The sequence below is a fragment of the Cydia fagiglandana genome, chromosome 13 (assembly GCF_963556715.1).
Source record: "Cydia fagiglandana chromosome 13, ilCydFagi1.1, whole genome shotgun sequence".
Classification (NCBI taxonomy): Eukaryota; Metazoa; Arthropoda; class Insecta; order Lepidoptera; family Tortricidae; genus Cydia; species Cydia fagiglandana.
In genome coordinates, this window is record NC_085944.1 from 4,645,100 (window position 1) to 4,665,829 (window position 20,730).

Consider the following 20,730-nt stretch of genomic DNA (forward strand, 5'->3'; position numbering starts at 1 on the left):
ACGAACCCAGGACCTTCGGCTTCATAGGCGCTAGGGTCACTACCCACTAGGCCGGACCGGCCGCGACCGTCAAGCAATTACGAAATTTTTTATGTCAATATCCAGAGAGGAAAACAGGGACTAACGGCGCGATTCGGAAAGTGAATTAGAGATTAACTAGATACGATATAGTAAAGATATGTGACGTCCCACGGATAAAGGTACCTTATGGCGGTTGGCGCTTACGATTATTAATGTCGCTCCAATATTATTGTGGCGCTATGCGACGTAAGCTCCAGCCGCCATAAGGTACCTTTTGTCGTGGAACGTCACATAACATTACTATTTCATATCTCTCTTCTTGATCGGGTCACTCTTGACAGAGCGGTCGTGGTCATCATTGGAAGTCTCCCTTTGTGACACGTTTGACGGCTCGCCTCCACTCCTCCCTGACGGCTGCGCGTTTAGCGCATTCGTGCAAGTGGCCGTCCATTGCTGCCTTTATTCGGTCCGTCCACCTCATGGGCGACCTTCCTCGCGCTCGGGTACCCTCTACTCTGCCCTGCATTTCATATCTAGTGAATCTCTAATTAACTTCCCGAATCACGGCGCCAGCCGCTATAAGGTACCTTTTGCCGTGGAACGTCACATATCTTTACTATTTCATATCTAGTGCATCTCTTATTCATTTCCCGAATCGAGCCGTAAGTTTGTATGGAAAGGCGATTTCTCGAGGCGGTCCACTTTCATCTTAACTTTGGATCTATCCACACCCACAGTGACGTTAACCTAATTTCTCTATAGATATGACCCCATTAATTACAGCCCCTATGGTGACCCATTCACAAATATGTACATACATTGACCGTTATGTACACAAGTAGGATATATGCTCTCGTTCTTATTGACTATGTTCACAACAACAGTGACGCATTCTGTTGCTCGCGGGAAACATAAATTATGTGACAGTTAGCATAGGACAAATTATAAGCCGATGGTGGCCGATGGTATGAAACTTAGACATGGAGTTTTGATAATTAAATATGCACCTTTTAACCGCCAGCAATTTTTGATCGAGCGTGCTCGTGTCGCCACCGACAGTAATTGTACCACGCAGAGTAAGGTTGGCATAGTTACGGGAGTTATAAATGTGCTGTAAAAACCAAATCAGATCTTTGTCTTATTTATCAGACTGTGGTGAAATGAGCTGGATATGTAATGTCTTATATATCAGACTCTGGCGGTTAAAGGGTTAATTATCAATCTTATACGTTACATGGTGTGGACTCACTCTAACCTTAAAATTAATTTTCATGAGACTATCTTCAAAATATTTAACAGCTACCAGCAATGTGTCAACAGATGTGGAAGTTGCGGAGAGTTTCCAAAAAGATGGAAAAAATCTGTCAGAAATTGATGTATGAAAGTAAATATATAATTGACTAAGTATTTTTTTCGCTTAGGCCCACTTGCACCATTCCACTAACTCGGGGTTAACCAGTTAAACCTGGAGTTACCATGGTTACCAGTACAATTTGACACTGGGTTAACGGTTTAACCGTTTAACCCCGGGTTAGTGGGATAGTGCAAGTGGGCCTTAGGTAATTAATATTCAAGGGTTGTCAAAATTCAAGTCTTTATCTTATCTGTGGTCGTGCACGCAAAAGGACGTCAAGTGGTGCCAACCCTAGTAATTGCTCGGAGCAATGCTGAGCCGAACGGAGCTGAGTTTACCCGAAGTCAGAAGTGTCTTCCCACTGCATACCTACATATATCTAACTTCAATTAGCTTGTGGCGGTGAGTTCGTGAGTCTTATTAAAATTTATAATTACTTTTGTATACGTCATAATTGTCAGCGTGGTAATGCGTGACGGGTTCCCCCACTAAGTATCATCGCCTACACTGTTAATTGTCCATCGGCAAACCTTATTTCAAAAGGCATAAGGTCCACCGGTGGACAGTTAAAGAGTGTTGCTGTTTGAACAGTCGACGTCAAAGATATGTTTACATTTTTCGCCTTATTACAAAGGCATAAGGTGCAAAAGTGTAAACATATTTTTGGCGTCGACTGTACCGTTGTTTTTTGCAAGACTAGCCTTTTTTACTTGTTTCACCAAACCAGTCCTTGGTAATATCTCGTGGGTGTCGGACGACTCTCGAACACTAAGATCTTTACGTAAACATGATCGTCCTCCGTCATTTTTGTGACAAAACGTGTTATCGGTGAATGGGCGTTAAATCTATGAATTAAATGTTTGTCTCACTGTTGAATGTGACTTGTGTTACGTGTAACAATAAATAAGACATAAAAAGCGTAAAAATATAGTTAGTTTTTGGTTTATTATCGGAACATGACCAAAACCCATGTCATGGTGAATTAGAGGAAGGATTTTATAGTGTTGTGTCGCTAGATTGTGTGATTTAACAGTCATTGCGTCTGGTCTGTGATTGTGTTGTGAATTTTAATTTAATGTTTACATCTGGGTACTTAAAGTTAGCGGATGAATTTAATATTGGTCCTAGGTACTGCTTCAAATCTTAAATAAAATTGTGATTTCCAACGAATAATCACGAATTTATCTTGAAATCACGCAGTAAATATTCCGACAATGTTTTTCCGAGGATTTTCCCTAGTCAATTAAAACTTATTGTTTTATGATTAATATTGGTTAATCAGCATATCGTCGTTAACATCACGACATTGTTGCGTTAACGGCTTAATAAACCTACGAAGTTATTAATCGCTTCTACACGACTCCAAAAATCTTCCTCGATTCGCGTCACGCATTATTGATGACCACTGTTATCTCTAAAATTAGTGGTTATGGTTATTCTTAGCTCATACACGTGAACGCAATCTTGATTCGATGTTCCCTTTAATACACCGCAAGTGGAATTCCCTGATTGAATAACCGACGAGACAGCCTCTTAGCATTAGCACCATTGCGAAGCCGGTTCACCTGTCGCCAGCACCTACGCCGTGTTTAAAGTCGTTTAGAGAATTAATACAAAATAAATGACTGTCGCCTCGTTAGTTAAAATTGGAGAAACCAAACAAATGACAGTCGCATGCTAGCAGCGCCCGAAGATGTACACAATAGTGTTGTTGGTGTTAATCGCGCGAACTGTAGCCGGTCGTGTAGAATGTGATTTCGAAAACAGTGTGGACATATCGACAGGGAAACGATTATCCAACGGAGACATTTTATACGAGAATGAAATTTACAATAGATACCAATATTACATCGATAACGAAACATTACATGAAAGAGGATGTGTTTGTTTGAAAAAAACTTGTATCAGAAAATGTTGTCCTGTGGGGCAGGGATACACAAAGAAGTCTTGTGTGGATGTGGCTGAACCGTTCAATCCCCCGATATGGAACGACCATGTGCCACAGAGAGGAATGAACGTGTCCAGGTTCGGTCTGGTGTCAGGGATAGTGAAGTGTAGGGAGAATTTCGTGAGACTGAGGATAAACGGGACAGTGAAGGGAGACTTTCGCCTGTTAGTGGTGAGTTCTGTGCTACATTTAATTACTTAACCTAACAGAGTTGAGAAACAAGTTTCTGTTCTCAGGCTAACTTTCGTCACAAGTACATATTATCTTACTTTACTTATAGTAGTTACAAGAAAACCTATACATCTATATTTGAAAATGATTTTTTGTTCTAGCAATAACTATAACAAGCTCTGTAAATATATATAGAATACCCTTGAGCCTATTCAACAAAAATACAGTAGCTTTAATATTGAGTAGGTATCAAGTAGCGTCATACCAGCCATTTCATCTTTCACTTTAAAACATAACTAAAGGTCTATATCATTCATCGGAAACGAAAACAATTTTTCTGCTAAAGGCTATAACAGTAAAGTGATCAACAACTAGGCAGTAAAGTAAAAAATACCGCGGCAATGCAAGTATAAATAGAAGGCACTCATCCGTTGGTCAATCTATTTATCTATTCAACCACTTTTTGCTCGACAATAAGCACCAGTGTGCCGTGTGCCTAATCCATGGTTTCGCAATCAGAAATAATCGTGATCGTCAAGTGTTTACTAGCGCTAGCGGCCATCGTTAAATTGATAACAGGAGAGCTTTGGCAATTCCGACCCTCGTAAATCCGGTGATCCCTGTAATCCGGATGGATTCGACAGTAACGCACTGACCGCACTGCCTTGTCGTCACGAAATTTTGATTTTAAGAGTGCCTTCGACATGTGGTGCGAAATATGTAATTTATTTCCTTAATTTCATCAAAGTACCTAATATGTCAATACATATAGTCTGACAAAAAAGAGTAGAAATTAAAAAGTGGCAAACTGTAGCGACGTCCCGTTCTCTTATTGATTTGAAAGGGACGACACTACAGTATTGCCACTTTTTAATTTCAATATTTTTTGTCAAATTGTACATATGTACAATATTTCATTTATTTGCTATTTAAGTGATTTTCATAGCATAAAAATAAATTGCAGACGATCCGGAAATCTCTGTATCCGTCAGCTGATTGCCGCGACCCGGCAAGGGTTTTGCCCGTCCGGATTAGCTTGGTAACCATGAGTAGCAAAACTCGCAATAAAAAGCAACGCAATCAGTGACCACCATGGTCACGGCCGTGGCTATGGTTACACAGACGGGCAAAAGGTTAAGGACTCTAATTGTACAAGTAAAATGATAATGACTAATAGATCAACAATTATCTACAAAACGATACAATAGTTAGCCCGGATTTTAAAATTCCGGACTGATAAGTTTCGAATGGCTACACATTCTTAAAAATAATCTTTTCCCCACAGTCATTTTGTATGTTTTTTTTATTACTGTTTTTAGATATGAAGTAACATGAATTCCAACTTGGGGTTTGTATTGCATCTAATCATTAGTTAAAGATATCAATTAGTATAAGGTACTTGCGCCTAATAAGGCCCACTTTTAATTAATTTTTTTTATTTTTTTCATTTTTGATATGAACTTGCAATTTTGTCTATGGTACTAACCAAACATGGGTGAGAAATTTAAACTCATTTACACTTATAAAAGTATGAAATTTTGAAATTGAGCAAGCTTTAAAACTGGGCCTTATTAGGTGCAAGTACCTTACGTATTTCCATAATATCTACACCTAAGTACCTATGTTAGTAACTACCTTACTAAGTTAAAGAGTTTGTGTCATAAATCCTCTGTTTACCGAATTTCATTTAGGTATTGTAGGTACGAATTGTCAAGCGAAACTCAAACGAGCCAAAATTCCGTAAAGTAATGAGGTGCGTTATTACAGAGTTTTTATAGCATCATACGATCTCCATCATTAAATAAGTACTTACTCTACTATGCATGCTAGTGAGCTCCTAAAGGACAACTCACGCTAGACCGGGCCGTGCCCGGGCCGAGACGTCCGACTTTAAAATTCTAGTTTTTAAGCCATAATATATATTTATGCGAGAGTTTTTACAGTAGGTGAATACGAATATATAGTAATCTAACTAGTTACAGGAACATTTTCAGTAAATAATGAGTAATGGTAACTCTATGGCCGTTTTAAATCTATCAAAGTAACCCCAAATTTTCCAAAGTCACCCCGGTCTACGGTAGTCATAGTTCAAGAAATCAGATCATTTTTATTTCTGCGTATCACTAAATTAGCACAATAAACTTGAGAAACAAACAAGCCTTGTCCATTGTACAGACGCTAATTACACGATATGACCGGTAGTGGGATTGTCCAAGTTTCCAGTCATATTTCTACTCCTTCCCTTATCAGTACTGTAATTATTTTGTTTTTTAATTCATCGTCATCTCAATCAGCTTATATGATCATGAAATAAATGACTATCACTAAGCCTCTGTGTTTTGGTCAACTGAGTTATATTTCTATTGTTTGTTATCTTGTAAGCCTTGGTCTTCGATTGACGCCGGTCCAAAATACCTAGGCGTTGTTTTACAGAAATCGCAAATTTAAAAACAGTCGTAAATGTTGTTTTCAGTGCTATAATAACTTTTTAATTTCTCATGCTCTGAAAGAGGGTCATTGTTGTTCTAAAAGGCGTGCAGAAAATGATACGTTTCTGCACTACAGTTTGGGTAAAGCTAAGTAACTCCGGGTAAACCTAGGTTTGATTAAGATTCTGGCATTACCCGTACATGGGTATACTTAATTTAAGTAAAATTAAGTTTATCTGGGTATACCTAGTATTACCCAAGTCCATTGGGTAATTAAATCAATTTTACACCATTAGTACCATTACCCAGCCAGTGTTGGGTAGACCTAGGTGTGTGTGTACCCCAAATAAAAATTAATGTTTGTTTAGGAGTTTACTCAAAAGGCTTGGGTAATACTAGTCATACCCGGGTAAACTTAAGTTTAATCAACCTTCTAACATTGCCTATAGCATATACCGGGAGTGGCCTGTAACATGAGCAAATAATTAAAACATAGACTGTACTCCTCAAACGGTGAAACTTTTGTTCAACAGCTTTAAAAATTATGAAGTATTTAGACTGCCTATTTTTCATACATAATAAATATTATCTTCAATGGACGCCATCGCCATACCATATCATTGTGATTGACGTTGCTTGTCATGCCTTAAACATAACAAAATTCGCAATATCGCGTCTTAGAATAAACTTTAAAGTGTATTAAAAATCAAACCACAAGTTATTTTTAAAAGTCGCTGAACAAATGTTGGTCAGTATGAGGAGTACAGCCTACGGTTAATTTTTTTGCTCATATTACAGGCCACACCCGGTATACTACGTGACGGTATTATGTAGACTATGATGAAACTGCATCAATAAACACGAGACTTCGTCGACGGCATTTGCAATGATTTTAAAATATCTGCATATTATCATAGACTTAATTATTGTAATTTTATGCTGTCTTCGTTGAATTTCCACTCACTTTTATATAAAACCTAGAATATTTAGCGTAAATTATCTATTATTTAGTGGTTTGATACATGATATGATACAGTAAACAAAGAATCTAGGGGGAAACATATAATAACAATTGTAATGTGTTTTAAAATGCACTAAAAATGTATGGAACTAAGGGGAGTGCTTGGACAAAGCAGTAATATCGGAAGTTTTTTTTTATTAAGTACTGACGTGAAAATAAGTTAATTGTAGTGCATATTAGGAGGAAGCTCTCATAAATCTCATAATTCTTATATCAAGTACATAGTGTAACATATATAAGTATTGAATAATTTATAAAATACTTTGAGATGGATTACGTTGGTAGATTGCGCAAAAAATCATTCATAGGCACACAATAAACCAAATTGATTTCTTTTTTAACGCCAGAGTCTGGCGGCCAGACCCAAATCCAACTCTTCATTTCAACTTTTTATAAGACCCAAGCCTGATAATTGAAATAACTTTGTTTCCAGGACGGAAGGCTATTCATCCAAGTGCCAGGCAGTGTAAACCCCTGGCTGAAGAGAGAACCTGACGAGTACTGCATAGACAGCTTCATACAGGAACATGAGGATGGATCGACTAGTACCAAGCTGGACGCGCTGGTGTGCTTCCCTCAGGATGAAGAAGATAGCTCGAATTACGTCGTCAGTTCCACTTGTAAGTTTCTTCCATTTCTATGTTAGCTGGAACATTTGATCAGAGGATCGCTTATATCTTTTCATACTTCTGACCATTCTAGGAAGTTATGTACAAAATATCATTTGAAATTTACCAGTCGCTTTTCGGTGAAGGAAAACATCGTGAGGAAACCGGATCCTAATAGGGTCTAGTTTCCCCTCTGGGTTGGAAGGTTAGATGGCAGGCGCTTTCGTAAAAACTAGGGACCCCAAGCTCCCATGAACCGTGACAAAATGCCGGGATAACGCGAGGAAGATGACTTCTGACCATTCTAGAAAGCTGCTTCTTGGTAATTCTTAAAACTGTAAGCCGATCACCATTTTAGGACGCAAAGAACTTGGGACTTTTAGACTATCGGAGTCAAGTAGGTGAACAACCTGTCTCTAGTGTAATGCTGCTGCTGAGGGTCGTTTTCTGCCATTGACAATTTTACAATTTTTTCCTCTTGTCAAATAAAAGTAATATACCTAACACCAGAGTTGTGATTTAAATAAATACTTCAGTAAACCTCCACGTTCATACAAAAATTTTAACTGAGCCATTTACTCCAGGTATGCTGATCTCATCAGCGTTCTTCATCGTGACCATAGCGGTGTACGCGCTGCTTCCCGAGCTGCAGAACCTGCATGGACGGGTGCTGATGGTCTACCTCGCCTGCATGTGCGTGGGCTTCACCTTCCTGGCCGCCATGCAGATTATGATCACCGTCAATAACACCACGATCACGATCTGCATCGGACTCAGTAAGTTTATTGATTCACTCCAAGTATGCTGATCTCATCAGCGTTCTTCATCGTGACCATAGCGGTGTACGCTCTGCTGCCTGAGCTGCAGAACCTTCACAGACAGGTGCTGATGGTCTACCTCGCCTGCATGTGCGTGGGCTTCACCTTCCTGGCCGCCATGCAGATTATGATCACCGTCAATAACACCACCATCACGATCTGCATCGGACTCAGTAAGTTTATTGATTCACTCCAAGTATGCTGATCTCATCAGCGTTCTTCATCGTGACCATAGCGGTGTACGCGCTGCTTCCCGAGCTGCAGAACCTGCATGGACGAGTGCTGATGGTCTACCTCGCCTGCATGTGCGTGGGCTTCACCTTCCTGGCCGCCATGCAGATTATGATCACCGTCAATAACACCACCATCACGATCTGCATTGGACTCAGTAAGTTTATTGATTCACTCCAGGTATGCTGATCTCATCAGCGTTCTTTATCGTGACCATAGCGGTGTACGCGCTGCTTCCCGAGCTGCAGAACCTGCATGGACGAGTGCTGATGGTCTACCTCGCCTGCATGTGCGTGGGCTTCACCTTCCTGGCCGCCATGCAGATTATGATCACCGTCAATAACACCACCATCACGATCTGCATTGGACTCAGTAAGCGACTCTTACCATAGAGAAAAAATAGAGTGCTCACTCCATATATCAATTTTAGTACCAAAACGACTATTATTTTGCTAGTCGACATCTAGCATTGAGTAGGTAGTGGAATTATCAGTACATACTGCTACTTGACAATAGATGTTGCAATGACCGAAATGTCTAATGCTCAACAATTTTCAGCTAATATTATAACCGGATTAACCGAAACTCTATTTCAAACTCCTTCTGCTTTTAATATTAGTTGTAAATTGTTGTTCAATACAATTTTCGTGATTCGCGACACTAGAGAATTCTAGTATCAAGTAGCGGTACTCATAATTCCGCTACTCGATGTAGACATCTAGGTCTACTGCGAAAATAATAGTCTTTTTGGTACCAAAACTGATGTATGGAGTAAGCACTCTATTCTTACTATATTTCTCTATGTTTTTACTGTATTTACTAAGTAACTGGAATATAATTATGGACTCTGAATTGTATGTTTGCAACAATTTTCATTATTAGGTTAGGCATTTGAGTCATGAACCGCAGACGGATTCACAAGAAGCACAGCGCCATACAAATTTGTTACAGTACCTACATACAACTCAGCGTCTCAACGATAGTATATATGTCTCTCCACTTAACTAGCCGCTTAGGTAGAAAAGTAGATATTTTATTGTGAACTGACTGTACGTACACCGTTTTTCTATACAATTTTTCAGCTCTCTGTATACTGGGTTTTAACATGTTTCAAACCAGCCAAGTCTGAAACGCCCTTCCATTTTATATTAGATGTGCATGAGGAATATACTTTAGACATGTTAATTTTATTAAGTGATGCGAAATTGTTAATTGTCTTTTGTGGTCAATTTGGGTGTGGTCTGTGGGTAGTTGGGATCTGCTGGAGTAGGTGACTACCTACTCCACATGACATGACTACGTCCCAAGGGTTAGGGGGAGGTGTAAATTAGTATTATGAATTCCCGACAGCTTCGTTCGTTTTAATCGCTTTGAGTGCTTGCGCACATAGGTTACTGGCAAAAGTTAAAATTTTGTTTATTACCATATGTACATATTTTAAATTAGATGTCTACTGACCATAACATAAAGCTAGCTAGCTAAAACTAAAGGATCTTAAGTATATAGGTACCTAAACAAGACAGTGGCCAAAGAAAAGGTTTCCTTTCATAACGAACCTTTGATCCAAAGCAATAAATAAATAAATATTATAGGACATTCTTACACGGATTGACTAAGTCCCACAGTAAGCTCAAGAAGGCTTGTGTTGTGGGTACTCAGACAACGATATACTTAAATACATAGAAAACACCCATGACTCAGGAACAAATATCTGTATCATCATACAAATAAATGCCCTTACTGGGATTCGAACCCAGGACCATCGGCTTCGCAGGCAGGGCCACTACCCACTAGGCCAGACCGGTCGTCGTCAGCAATTAATACGTTATATTAACAAACTGTTCGAACTCTACCCGCATACAGTGCATCACAGTGTGAATGCACTTATTGGTATGCTTCTGTAATTTCCCAATCTAGCAATTATAATGTCATTACCATTTCAACATCACCTTCTGGGTTTATGTAGGTCCCCTCTAACTGTCACTGTTTTCTAATTTTATTTTTATGGGATACTCTATGAATCTCACCTGTTCAAAGATTTTTCAACATATCTGTACATTAAAAAAAAATTGACAACTTTTTTATTCCCTTCTACTCTGTCGGTATTATATATCTTTATATGTAGTAGCGTTGTTTTTTGTCTTTTTTACAAGTAGACAATGTATAAAAATAGATTGAAATTTAAAACTTAGTAAGTAAATAACAAGTTTTTCCTGTCACCATTTTCGGTAGATTATACCTATGTCTAAACAAAACATGTTAATTCGTATACGGGGAATGAACCTTTTTGTAAGTACGGAATAATATCAATAAGGAAAATTCCACTAGTATGGTTTCCCCATTACTTCACATAATATTTCATTCAATAATTAAGACCCCTATTCATAACTAGTGGCTCTGTAAGCATTTCTATGAGATTTTCTATCATAACTATTTAGTAATTTTTACGCCTAATGACATTCTCTACCAGTCAACCATCGGGCCAAACAGACACATGTAAAAATTTATCATGTTGTGTTTATCTATTTGACTAAAAAATATTTCTTTTAAACATTAAAACTAATAGTTTCATCGTAAAGAATACATCAACAACGCGTTGGCGGTCAATGCGTAGTCAGCCGGCGTATTATGGATAGCTTTATCCATCTTTATCCACGTGATAAAATAACTGTCACTTTCTAACACCGTGAGAGACAAAGTGACGGAAACCGTTTTATCACGCTGTCACGTAGACAAGAATGACCATCAGATCCGCACTGAACGCGACCTTATCCCGTAATATTTTTGTAAATAACCTTTCAATTTTATTAATTCTCCTAGACACAAATACGTTTGGAATGACTACTGTCGCGGGTTGGCAACGGTCCCAATTATTAGAAAGAACATAGACGATACTGAAATCAAAGAACTTTATTTTTGTATTTGATTCATAATATTATCTTTCGATATGACACGTTCTTGAGACAAAAGATTTTTTTAAAAACTTACAAAATTGACTCGCAGACTAGTAAACAAATGAAATATCTAATTGGAAAAAGTGACACGAATGAATCTCCATGGGTCTCTATTGTTTCCCAAATACTTTTAAGTCATAATGTATTGTTTGTCCGAATTTTCGTTAGTCATAATTGGTTTTTCTCAGAAACGCGTAACTTTTCAGGATTGCCACAAAACAAACCTAACCTAACCTATCCTATCTATAGAATATCCTTACGAAAATCCTGAAAAATTAATGGTTTCAGTTTTATGACTAACGATAATATGACAAACAATACATTATGACTTAAAACTTTATGGGAAACAAAGGGACCCCAATCTCCATGTATACTTAAGAGTCACTTCCATTTTTGGGACGTCTAGCTCTAATCTATGAACAACTCCGGCTTCCGACACGAATTGCAGTTATGTTTTTAACTTTTACACGATATAGGATAATCAGTATTAGGTTTCTCTTTTTATTTAGAATTGGTGAAATTATAGAAATTAACTCAAGGTCTGTATGTGACTTTTATGCAATTAAATTATCAATCATAGGATAATTTAGACAATAAGGTAAGCAAGGGATTACGGTAAGGGATTACGTTGCCATTTAACTCAGTTTTTTTTTAAAGCCTTACCTACTCAATAACTTAATTTCTATTGTTGCAGCATTCGTGATCTACTTCGCTCTGCTGTCTGCATTTTTCTGGCTAAACGTCATGTGTTTCGACATTTGGTGGACTTTTAGGTAAGTGAAGTAAAACAATTCCACGTATACACATAGCAGCAAAAGTGCATACCCACTATGAATGGAACTCATTTATAAATCGGCTATATCCTTTTGCAACTCCCTGTACGCAGTACCTGACACAACAAAAAACAACAACACCCAGTAGTCTGAATTAATTGCAGAGACAATACCAGAATGTTTGGAATAAATGACACAACAAAGTTATATTTATGATAAAAGATAAGATAAAAAATAGTTTATTCAAGTAGGCATATTACAATTCGCTTATGAACGTCAAATAAACCTAAACCGGCTCCAAACGTTCACCTCTGGCCCGAGAAGATTTAAATCCCCCCTCAATTGGGGATACCCTCCTCCAATGCTGCTTTTTTGAATACATATTAGTTTGGTTGAAATAGTTACAACAAAACTATAACTTGTTTAAAGAATAAAATAGGTAAAAAACCGGGCAAGTGCGAGTCGGACTCGCGCACGAAGGGTTCCGTACCATAATGCAAAAAGCAAAACAAAAAAAAAAGCAAAAAAAAAGCAAAAAAAAAACGGTCACCCATCCAAGTAACTTTGGTCAAAAATCACGTTTGTTGTATGGGAGCCCCATTTAAATCTTTATTTTATTCTGTTTTTAGTATTTGTTGTTATAGCGGCAACAGAAATACATCATCTGTGAAAAATTCAACTGTCTAGCTATCACGGTTCGTGAGATACAGCCTGGTGACAGACGGACGGACGGACGGACGGACAGCGAAGTCTTAGTAATAGGGTCCCGTTTTACCCTTTGGGTACGGAACCCTAAAAAACCTAAATTATACACAAAATTGAGTTAGCTACTATTGTTTAGTGATCGTTTAACCACTAGTGCATTTACGAGTTAGGATATTGTAATATGCTGATTATTTTTTTGTAAGTACTTAGTAATTTGCTAGCAATTTCATCTTATTTGAGAATTTTAAAACAATACGTTTGTGTTGTAGGGACAGAAGTATTAAGTATTTTATCTCATTTTAACAGTCATTATGCAGGTAAACCATTAAAGTTCGACCAATTATCGCAGATTCTTAAACGTATGAAACAAACGAACATATTCATTGAGTCATTACAATACGTGAGACTAATTATTTTTCTTTATACGTCTTGCTAAATAGGTATAGGGACCTAGTTACAATAGGTACTTGTCCTAATTGACTTCTAAGAAAAAACTTCATTAACCTCGGTCAGTTAATTTCAATTAACTTTCATTACTTACCGAAGAAGTAAATAATTAATTACAAGTTCCAATTTTATGTTACTTTTGTTCTAAGTTTGTTATTAATTATGTTTATGGTTTAAAAAAATAAAAATTACAAGTTATTTGAAAATCTTAATTAGGCATGTAAGATTTGTCATTGACATGGCATGTAGGTACGATACGAGTACATTGTAAGGACAAATTTCGACAGGGTCAGTACTCATAGTCCTGGTCGAGCGGTAGCTTGAGCGCAGATTAGTAGCTTTACGCTAGTGGTCTGCGTTCGAGACCCGCTGGGCTGGCTATGTTTTGCATTTTTTTAACCGACTTCCATATCTCAAAGAAGGAGGTTATCAATTCGGTTGTATATTTTTTTTTTATTCTTTACGCGATTATTTTTAATTTTTCTACACCCCTTTTTATTTACGAACGATATTTATGAATAATCCAATATTTAGTTGTGTTTAACAATTTATACTTTTTGCCCATCTAAATTAAATTGCTCAAGCTACGAACCAACCTTCCAACGAAATTAGTCAAAACTAAACAATAAAAAATTTCTTTTTAAAGAAAATACAGTTGGCTGTGAAATTTAAAATAGTGTTGGAATGGAAATATGGTTGAATTTCTTTTATTTTGAAATCGAATGAATAAAAAATGCAATTCTGTTTACATAGAAAGAATTAGTAGGACCGTGGGCCTAATGAGGTGAAAACCGTTAAATCATCCGATTTTAAACTGTCGTGAGTCATACTAATATAAACAACTAATCAAATATTTGATCGTTTTCAGTGGCAAGCGTGGTCTGTCTTTCGAGAAGTTATCGATGCGCGCTCGTTTCTGCGCGTACGCAGCGTACGCCTTCGGGTTCCCGACTGGGTTGACGATAATCCTAGCAGCGCTCGAGTTTTCCGGGCTACCCGCGCACCCGGCCATGCCCATGTTGAGACAACAGGGATGCTTCCTTCACGGTATGTTTAACTTGTGCAATATAATAACCCCCTTATTCATAAAGGTTTACTAAAGTTGACAAGCCGATAATAATCGTTTGTCCCTTTCCGAGGTATAGGTATGATGGAAAGGGACAAACGATTATTATCGGCTTGTTAACTTTAGTAAACGTTTATGAATAAGGGGGTAAATATTTACAATACCACATAGTACAGTCAGCAGCAGAAGTTGCTAAGCGAGCCAGGTGTTCAAAATGATCTTGGCGCGACTTTATTGTTAAGAGAATAAGAGCGTGTCAAGGTTATTTTGAACACCTCGTCCGCTTAGCAACTTCTGCTGCTGACTGTACGAGTACCTAGTTACCAGGTCCACTAGGTCCAGTGAAGATTGATTTAATTTATTAAAATAAATAATTATATTATATCTGGGAACAACCTTAAACAGATCGACCTAGCCTGAAATTAAAAATAGCTTGTACTATGGATACTAGGCGATATAAATGGACGATAGACGGGACTTGAACCCAGGACCTGAAGTTCCCTGGAGGAGCCTACAAAGTTGGAACTTTGTAGGCTTCCGACTAGGCTAGGAGGCCGTTATTTTCACTATAATCGCATCTTATAATCGCAGCACTAAAGTCTATATACCTACATAAGGCCTCATTTTCATTACATTGCGGGTTTTGATGGTCGGTTTAATTGGACGTAACCAACAGTCCGCAATGTAACTAAAATCGCATGCGAGTTCGCGCGCCGTCTAAATCAGCCCTAAGATGGCAAACTTACTGTTGTTTTTATAAAATGTTCCAGGCACAAGTAAATTGCTATACCTGTACGGCCCCATGATGATCCTTTGCGTGGCCAACATCGTGTTTTTCATACTGACCGCGTGGAAGATCACCCAGATTAAACAACAGACGCAGAAGACCCTCAAGTCTAAGGACAGCTCTACTACGGACCAGCACCGGAATGACAGGCAAAGGTACAAAAAATATGGTCATCTACCTTAACTTACTCTGAGCTGTGGAAACGTAACCAAATATTATAAAAGAATAAAATAAAAACAAAAATAAAATAAATAAAGTTTTATTTTAGGCATAAAGTACACCCATATCAAAATACCATTTAAGAGGTTAAATGCCAACAGAAGTACTTAATAATAGAGATAAAAGATGAACAGTTAAAATAGTATTACTTACACTATTTTTGTTCCCGTTTTGGTGCACGGAAAGCCAGCTAGTGCCTAAACATATTAGCTTTGGTACCCTTGTGGATTGTGGATACACAATATTTATTTAATTACACAAACGAGTCTTTCCGTGACCACAGCTGGTGCAACTCAGCTGAAACGTCGGAATTAAAGGTAAAAACAATGAAATTATATCGCGGTAGACCCGTTTGTGTAATTAAATATGTGTACAAAACGCGAGAGTTTAAAGTGTTATACACAATATTTACCACCATATTTATATGTCTACACAATTTTCTCAACTATTACCAAAATCTCTTACAGGCTACTTCTCTACGTAAAACTCTTCACCATAATGGGCATCAACTGGATCTTGGAGATAATCAGCGGCCAATACCCACAGACCAACATAGTGTTTCGCATCATTGACGTCTACAACGTCATGATCGGTGTCTTCATTTTCATCATCTTCGTCTGCAAGCGCAAAATCTTCCGCCTCATGAAAAAGAGGTTCGTTATTTGCTTGTTTTTGGTATTTTGTATCATTTCTCTCTATCAGTATATTTCATTTTCTTTCTTTTTTTTTTCTTAAATGTATTCGTAATTTTTACATTTTTCTATTTTTCGTTTATTCATCTCAAACGACGTTATATATTGTTTATTCATCGTCCGACATGGTAACGACATGATGTCACCGCCCTTAAGTATGAACTGTGAATCAATCTTTGTTTTTAAAGCTTTTGCTTGAGGTAGCGTAAACTTACTGCTGGTGTCTTTACCGTGTCAGATGAATGTTCATTTGGTTGAAAGTTCATAAACATGAGCTGTTACATCACCGATCATTGTGCTCATTTGTCATTTTGTGTCTAGGTTCAATGAAACATTTCGCATCTCACACAGCGATAGTGGAGACAGGCCGATAGGCCACAGGGACGTGAGGAATTGGAAGGAATATCAGCAGCAAAGAGGCAGTCTTGATACAGTACGGACCATCTGTTACGACTCTGATAACAGTAGAACTATTAAAACATCCAATATTTAGCTTGATAACCAAACCGAATCAAATTCACCTCTATATGATATGACTAAATGTGGCCAAATTCAAAATGGATATGAAACATAAAAAAATTAAAAATTAAATGACATAAAACACCACACACACATATGACACACACACACCACACCATGACATATGTATTCATATTTAAAACACTCCAAAAGACCTACTAAATGCAGTCAAAAGTTAGTGGTAACACGAAAATTACGTATATGTATACTGGAAAGCGGTTCCCGTGCTACAAATAAATAGCTAAGAATGAAACCGGGACGAAAACAATTATAAAAAGTAATGAGTCAAATTATAAATCAGTTTATTTAAGAATGGTTCCTCTGTATCGGAGTAATGACTGCATGTACTGTCAAAAAATGGACAAAGTAAAGGTTAAAGGTACAGAGCTTTTTACATAGTCGGTAATTTGGTTTGGAGTGAACTGAGAACTTTTTGTAAACATGACTAACAATATGAGTGTTACTAACAATTACAAAAAAATGTGGTAAGAAAGGTCAAGGCAACCACACTTGCCAACTCGTTCTGTGTAAAATCCCTGTGTAAAATCCAATGACACCGCTCGGTTTTAATTCTTTTATAGGTAGGTACTTACATGGAAAAAAATAGCTGTTTGAGTACGAATGTTACACGTACGAATTTAAATAATGTTTTGCATCAAAACTATTATCAATTAAATAACAATTAACGGCAAAAAGGGAAAAAAAATATGCTTGATTGACTTGATAACTGAAAAAATGATGTTTTTTGCCTTAATCTGGTGTTGGTAATAACGTCACGCTTTGTTTGAAATGCACGTCGTACTCATATTCACTAATCATTTTTACCATGTTTACTATATATTATATTTTATTCACCTGTATTCCATGGCCTCCTAAAGCCCATGGTCCTACACATAGTACTAATCACGAGTACTTTATGTAATTTAAACCATTTTCAATTGGAACATTTGGAACTGATCCATTATTTTTTTCATATAATTCGCACTTCTTAGCTACCCTAGAATAGGTGATGTATTTAAGTTAATAAGTAATAAGTACCTACTTATAGGTACTTTTTGGATAGTACTTATTATCGTTCTGGCACCGAAAGCATAGGTGAATGTTTATTAGACAACCATAAATTTCCCTAGATACATTATTTGTGACTACTGTAAAATCCCTCATAAATTTATTTATCCCCGGAATATAAACTTTGTAAATATGATTGTGACGAATCACTAACCGATTCTTTATGTCCAGGTACAACCAGATGCGCGGGAAACCTATGTCGCGCACACAGACACAAACCACCTCCACACGCACGCTGTCCACCCGAGATGATGTCCGTATGAACTCTGTCAAGAATAACCAACAAGTTTGAGTCCTCTCTGGTGTTGATGTCGCGTCATTCGAAGATAGAGGTTTGCTCCAGCGGAGTTTCTCAATCCTCAATGATAAATATAGATACGTAGGACGATATCCACAGGTGCCTTTGGCAAGTGGTAAGCTGATCTGCGAGACGTGACATGCTGGTCATGACAGACTCACTCCACTAATCGGGATGATTTTATGTTGTAAAAAATACCGACGCGTCATGGCGCTGGGTTGTGTATCCTTATCTACAATAATGTTGCACAGCAAATGCAAAGCTCCACATTTATTGATGAAAACACGAAACAAAATTATAACAGACAGTGCTATTACAGGGTTATATTCATGCAATGATCCCAAGCGCTGGGAAGCCGACCGTTTGGAGCAGTTAACAAATACACTCCGTCAGTAAAACAAATGCTCGAACATAATTAAAACTATGAAAATCAGGGTTAATAGGTAATAACCGTCCATTGATATTCCTTATAAGTCTGTGGTAAATTCTGTACATGTATTTTTTTGTTTTAATTGACAGCTCCAGAGCATCAGATGCTTTTGACTGCTGAGACCGCGAAAACAGAAATTCGCAAATTGAGGGGATCTTTCTCTTTTACTCCAAGAAAGGCGTAATTAGAGTGACAGAGAAAAATGCTTGCAATTTGCGGACTTCGATTTTCGCGGTTATAACCGCGAAAATCGAAGTCTATAACTATTATATAGGCTAGGTATAGCCCTGGAACTAAGGTAATTACTGTTTATCGCTGAAGATGACAATATTGTACTGTTGTTTGAAATACGCATTCGTCTAATTTTTCGCAGACTGTTTTTGGTTTTAAACACTACCACAATTTAAAATTCTATCAGAAATTACTAAAAAAAAACTAGGTACTTCAAGTAGATAAATAATTCGAAGTTATATATTTTTTATGGATTTTTGTATGTATTTTGTATTTAGTGGTTATTTATAAATAATGAAGATAAATTGTTCTGTGTATTGAACCAAAGAATGCGAAGATTTTAAACACCTGGTATCCGACAAAAAAAAACTAGATTAACGAGACTGCACTGCCACATGTTATATTGGTTATTGATACTATGTTAAATCCCATATTCAAAGGCGTAGCGCTGAAATTACAATAGTTATGTATACTATGTATGTATATGTATACCTAATACCTAAGTATTTTTAAATGTTTGATCTTTTGATGTCTGCATAAAGCGAGCTTTGTTTCCTCTAAAACCTAAGGATTTAGTTTCTTTTCGAAATTTTTATCCTGATCCCCTCGCGTGTATTTTATTATACATATTGATATTTGGAAATCTATTTATTTCATATAAAAATACACAAAGTAACAATCTAAACTAAACAATTCACTAAATTCACGTTCTATCAAATTGTAATTTTAAATACTTTTCGACATTTCTTAGCTCCCTTATTGATCTCATTATTTTTTAAGAAATATTAACGGAATGACGTTTTATACTTAATAATGTTTGTAACTAGAACTAAGCATACCTTATAGTGCGACATAAAATAGTAGAAATTAAAATAAAATGGAACAAAAGAAAATCCATACTAAGCGTTGCCATGGCATTTTACGCCAAAAATGTTATAGTTACGTAGGAAGTGGCGCCCTCTTTTATTTTCTACAATTTCTTGTCAAACTATAGGTTTATATTTTTGTGTTCAGATACCTTATAATAAAATTATGCTAAAGAAATGAAATGCACTTTAAAACTAAATTAGTATTTACTATCTTTATACAACAAATCGATGTTTTTAAAAATGCACTGAAATATTTCATCTACCTCATGGCTACTCAATAAGTGTATTTGGTGTGTAGGTGTGTACAGTCGAGGTCAAAGATACATTTACACTTTTTGCCTTATCACAAAGGGGTGCAAAATTGTAAACGTCGACTGTACAATAATTTACTGTACTGTCTCTATACTATGATTGTATTAAAGGAATATATATTGAGTTTTCAATGTATCACTGATACTAGTTTACACTTGGTAATAAATGGTACAAATAATTCTAAATTAGTCTTATTTTTACGCCCTAATGGACTCAAACACGTATTCTATCACGTAAGTGTAAAGGAATTTTATTTATTTATCATTTTTAGTAATTAATTAAATTAGTATAGATTTTTTCGACAAATTGGACGATTCAGCTTTTTGACGTAGATTTTTTACACTTTAAATAAAAATTCGTTTCCTATACTCGTACATTCATAAAACCCATCCTGTATCCTATAGCCACTTACCATGAAACAGTACCTAATACAAAGATATTCCTTTTTATTTATAGCAGGTAGTAGTGGATCCCAGAAGGCTTTATAATATAAAGAACAAATTTAATATCAACATTTTTTATGAAGTCAATGTTTCAAATATAAATTATAATCCTCTGGGGATCTTGTTTGTCAGGCCAGGAGTAACCGCATTCATTAAAAAAGATTTTATTTTATTTATTTTATTATTATTAATACAGCAACTATCCTTACAGGTAACCCTAATACAATAGTGCCTTAAATTAAATAATTCTTATTACTACTTAACTAAATACTTTAAATTAAAAATTCAATATATTACAATTTCATATACAACAAAT

General features: G+C 36.7%; 1 protein-coding gene across 1 annotated transcript; it reads left to right on the forward strand.

Annotated features, from left to right (window-relative positions):
- The first annotated feature begins 2,099 nt into the window (after nucleotides 1–2,099).
- LOC134670046 (probable G-protein coupled receptor Mth-like 3) lies at nucleotides 2,100–20,150 on the forward strand. The gene is made up of 8 exons (XM_063527708.1): nucleotides 2,100–3,494; nucleotides 7,378–7,564; nucleotides 8,137–8,328; nucleotides 12,250–12,328; nucleotides 14,349–14,527; nucleotides 15,317–15,488; nucleotides 16,020–16,205; nucleotides 18,003–20,150. The coding sequence occupies exons 1-8, from the start codon at nucleotides 3,069–3,071 to the stop codon at nucleotides 18,121–18,123; spliced, it is 1,542 nt and encodes a 513-aa protein (XP_063383778.1). The 5' UTR covers nucleotides 2,100–3,068; the 3' UTR covers nucleotides 18,124–20,150.
- The last annotated feature ends 580 nt before the right edge of the window (nucleotides 20,151–20,730 follow it).

Bases quoted from the DNA above. Each gene is read 5' to 3' on its own strand.
- LOC134670046 (XM_063527708.1), top strand. From the start codon at position 3,069: ATGTACACAATAGTGTTGTTGGTGTTAATCGCGCGAACTGTAGCCGGT. The intron at 8,329-12,249 runs GTAAGTTTATTG...CTATTGTTGCAG, and splicing joins CACGATCTGCATCGGACTCA to CATTCGTGATCTACTTCGCT. The intron at 15,489-16,019 runs GTACAAAAAATA...AATCTCTTACAG, and splicing joins CACCGGAATGACAGGCAAAG to GCTACTTCTCTACGTAAAAC.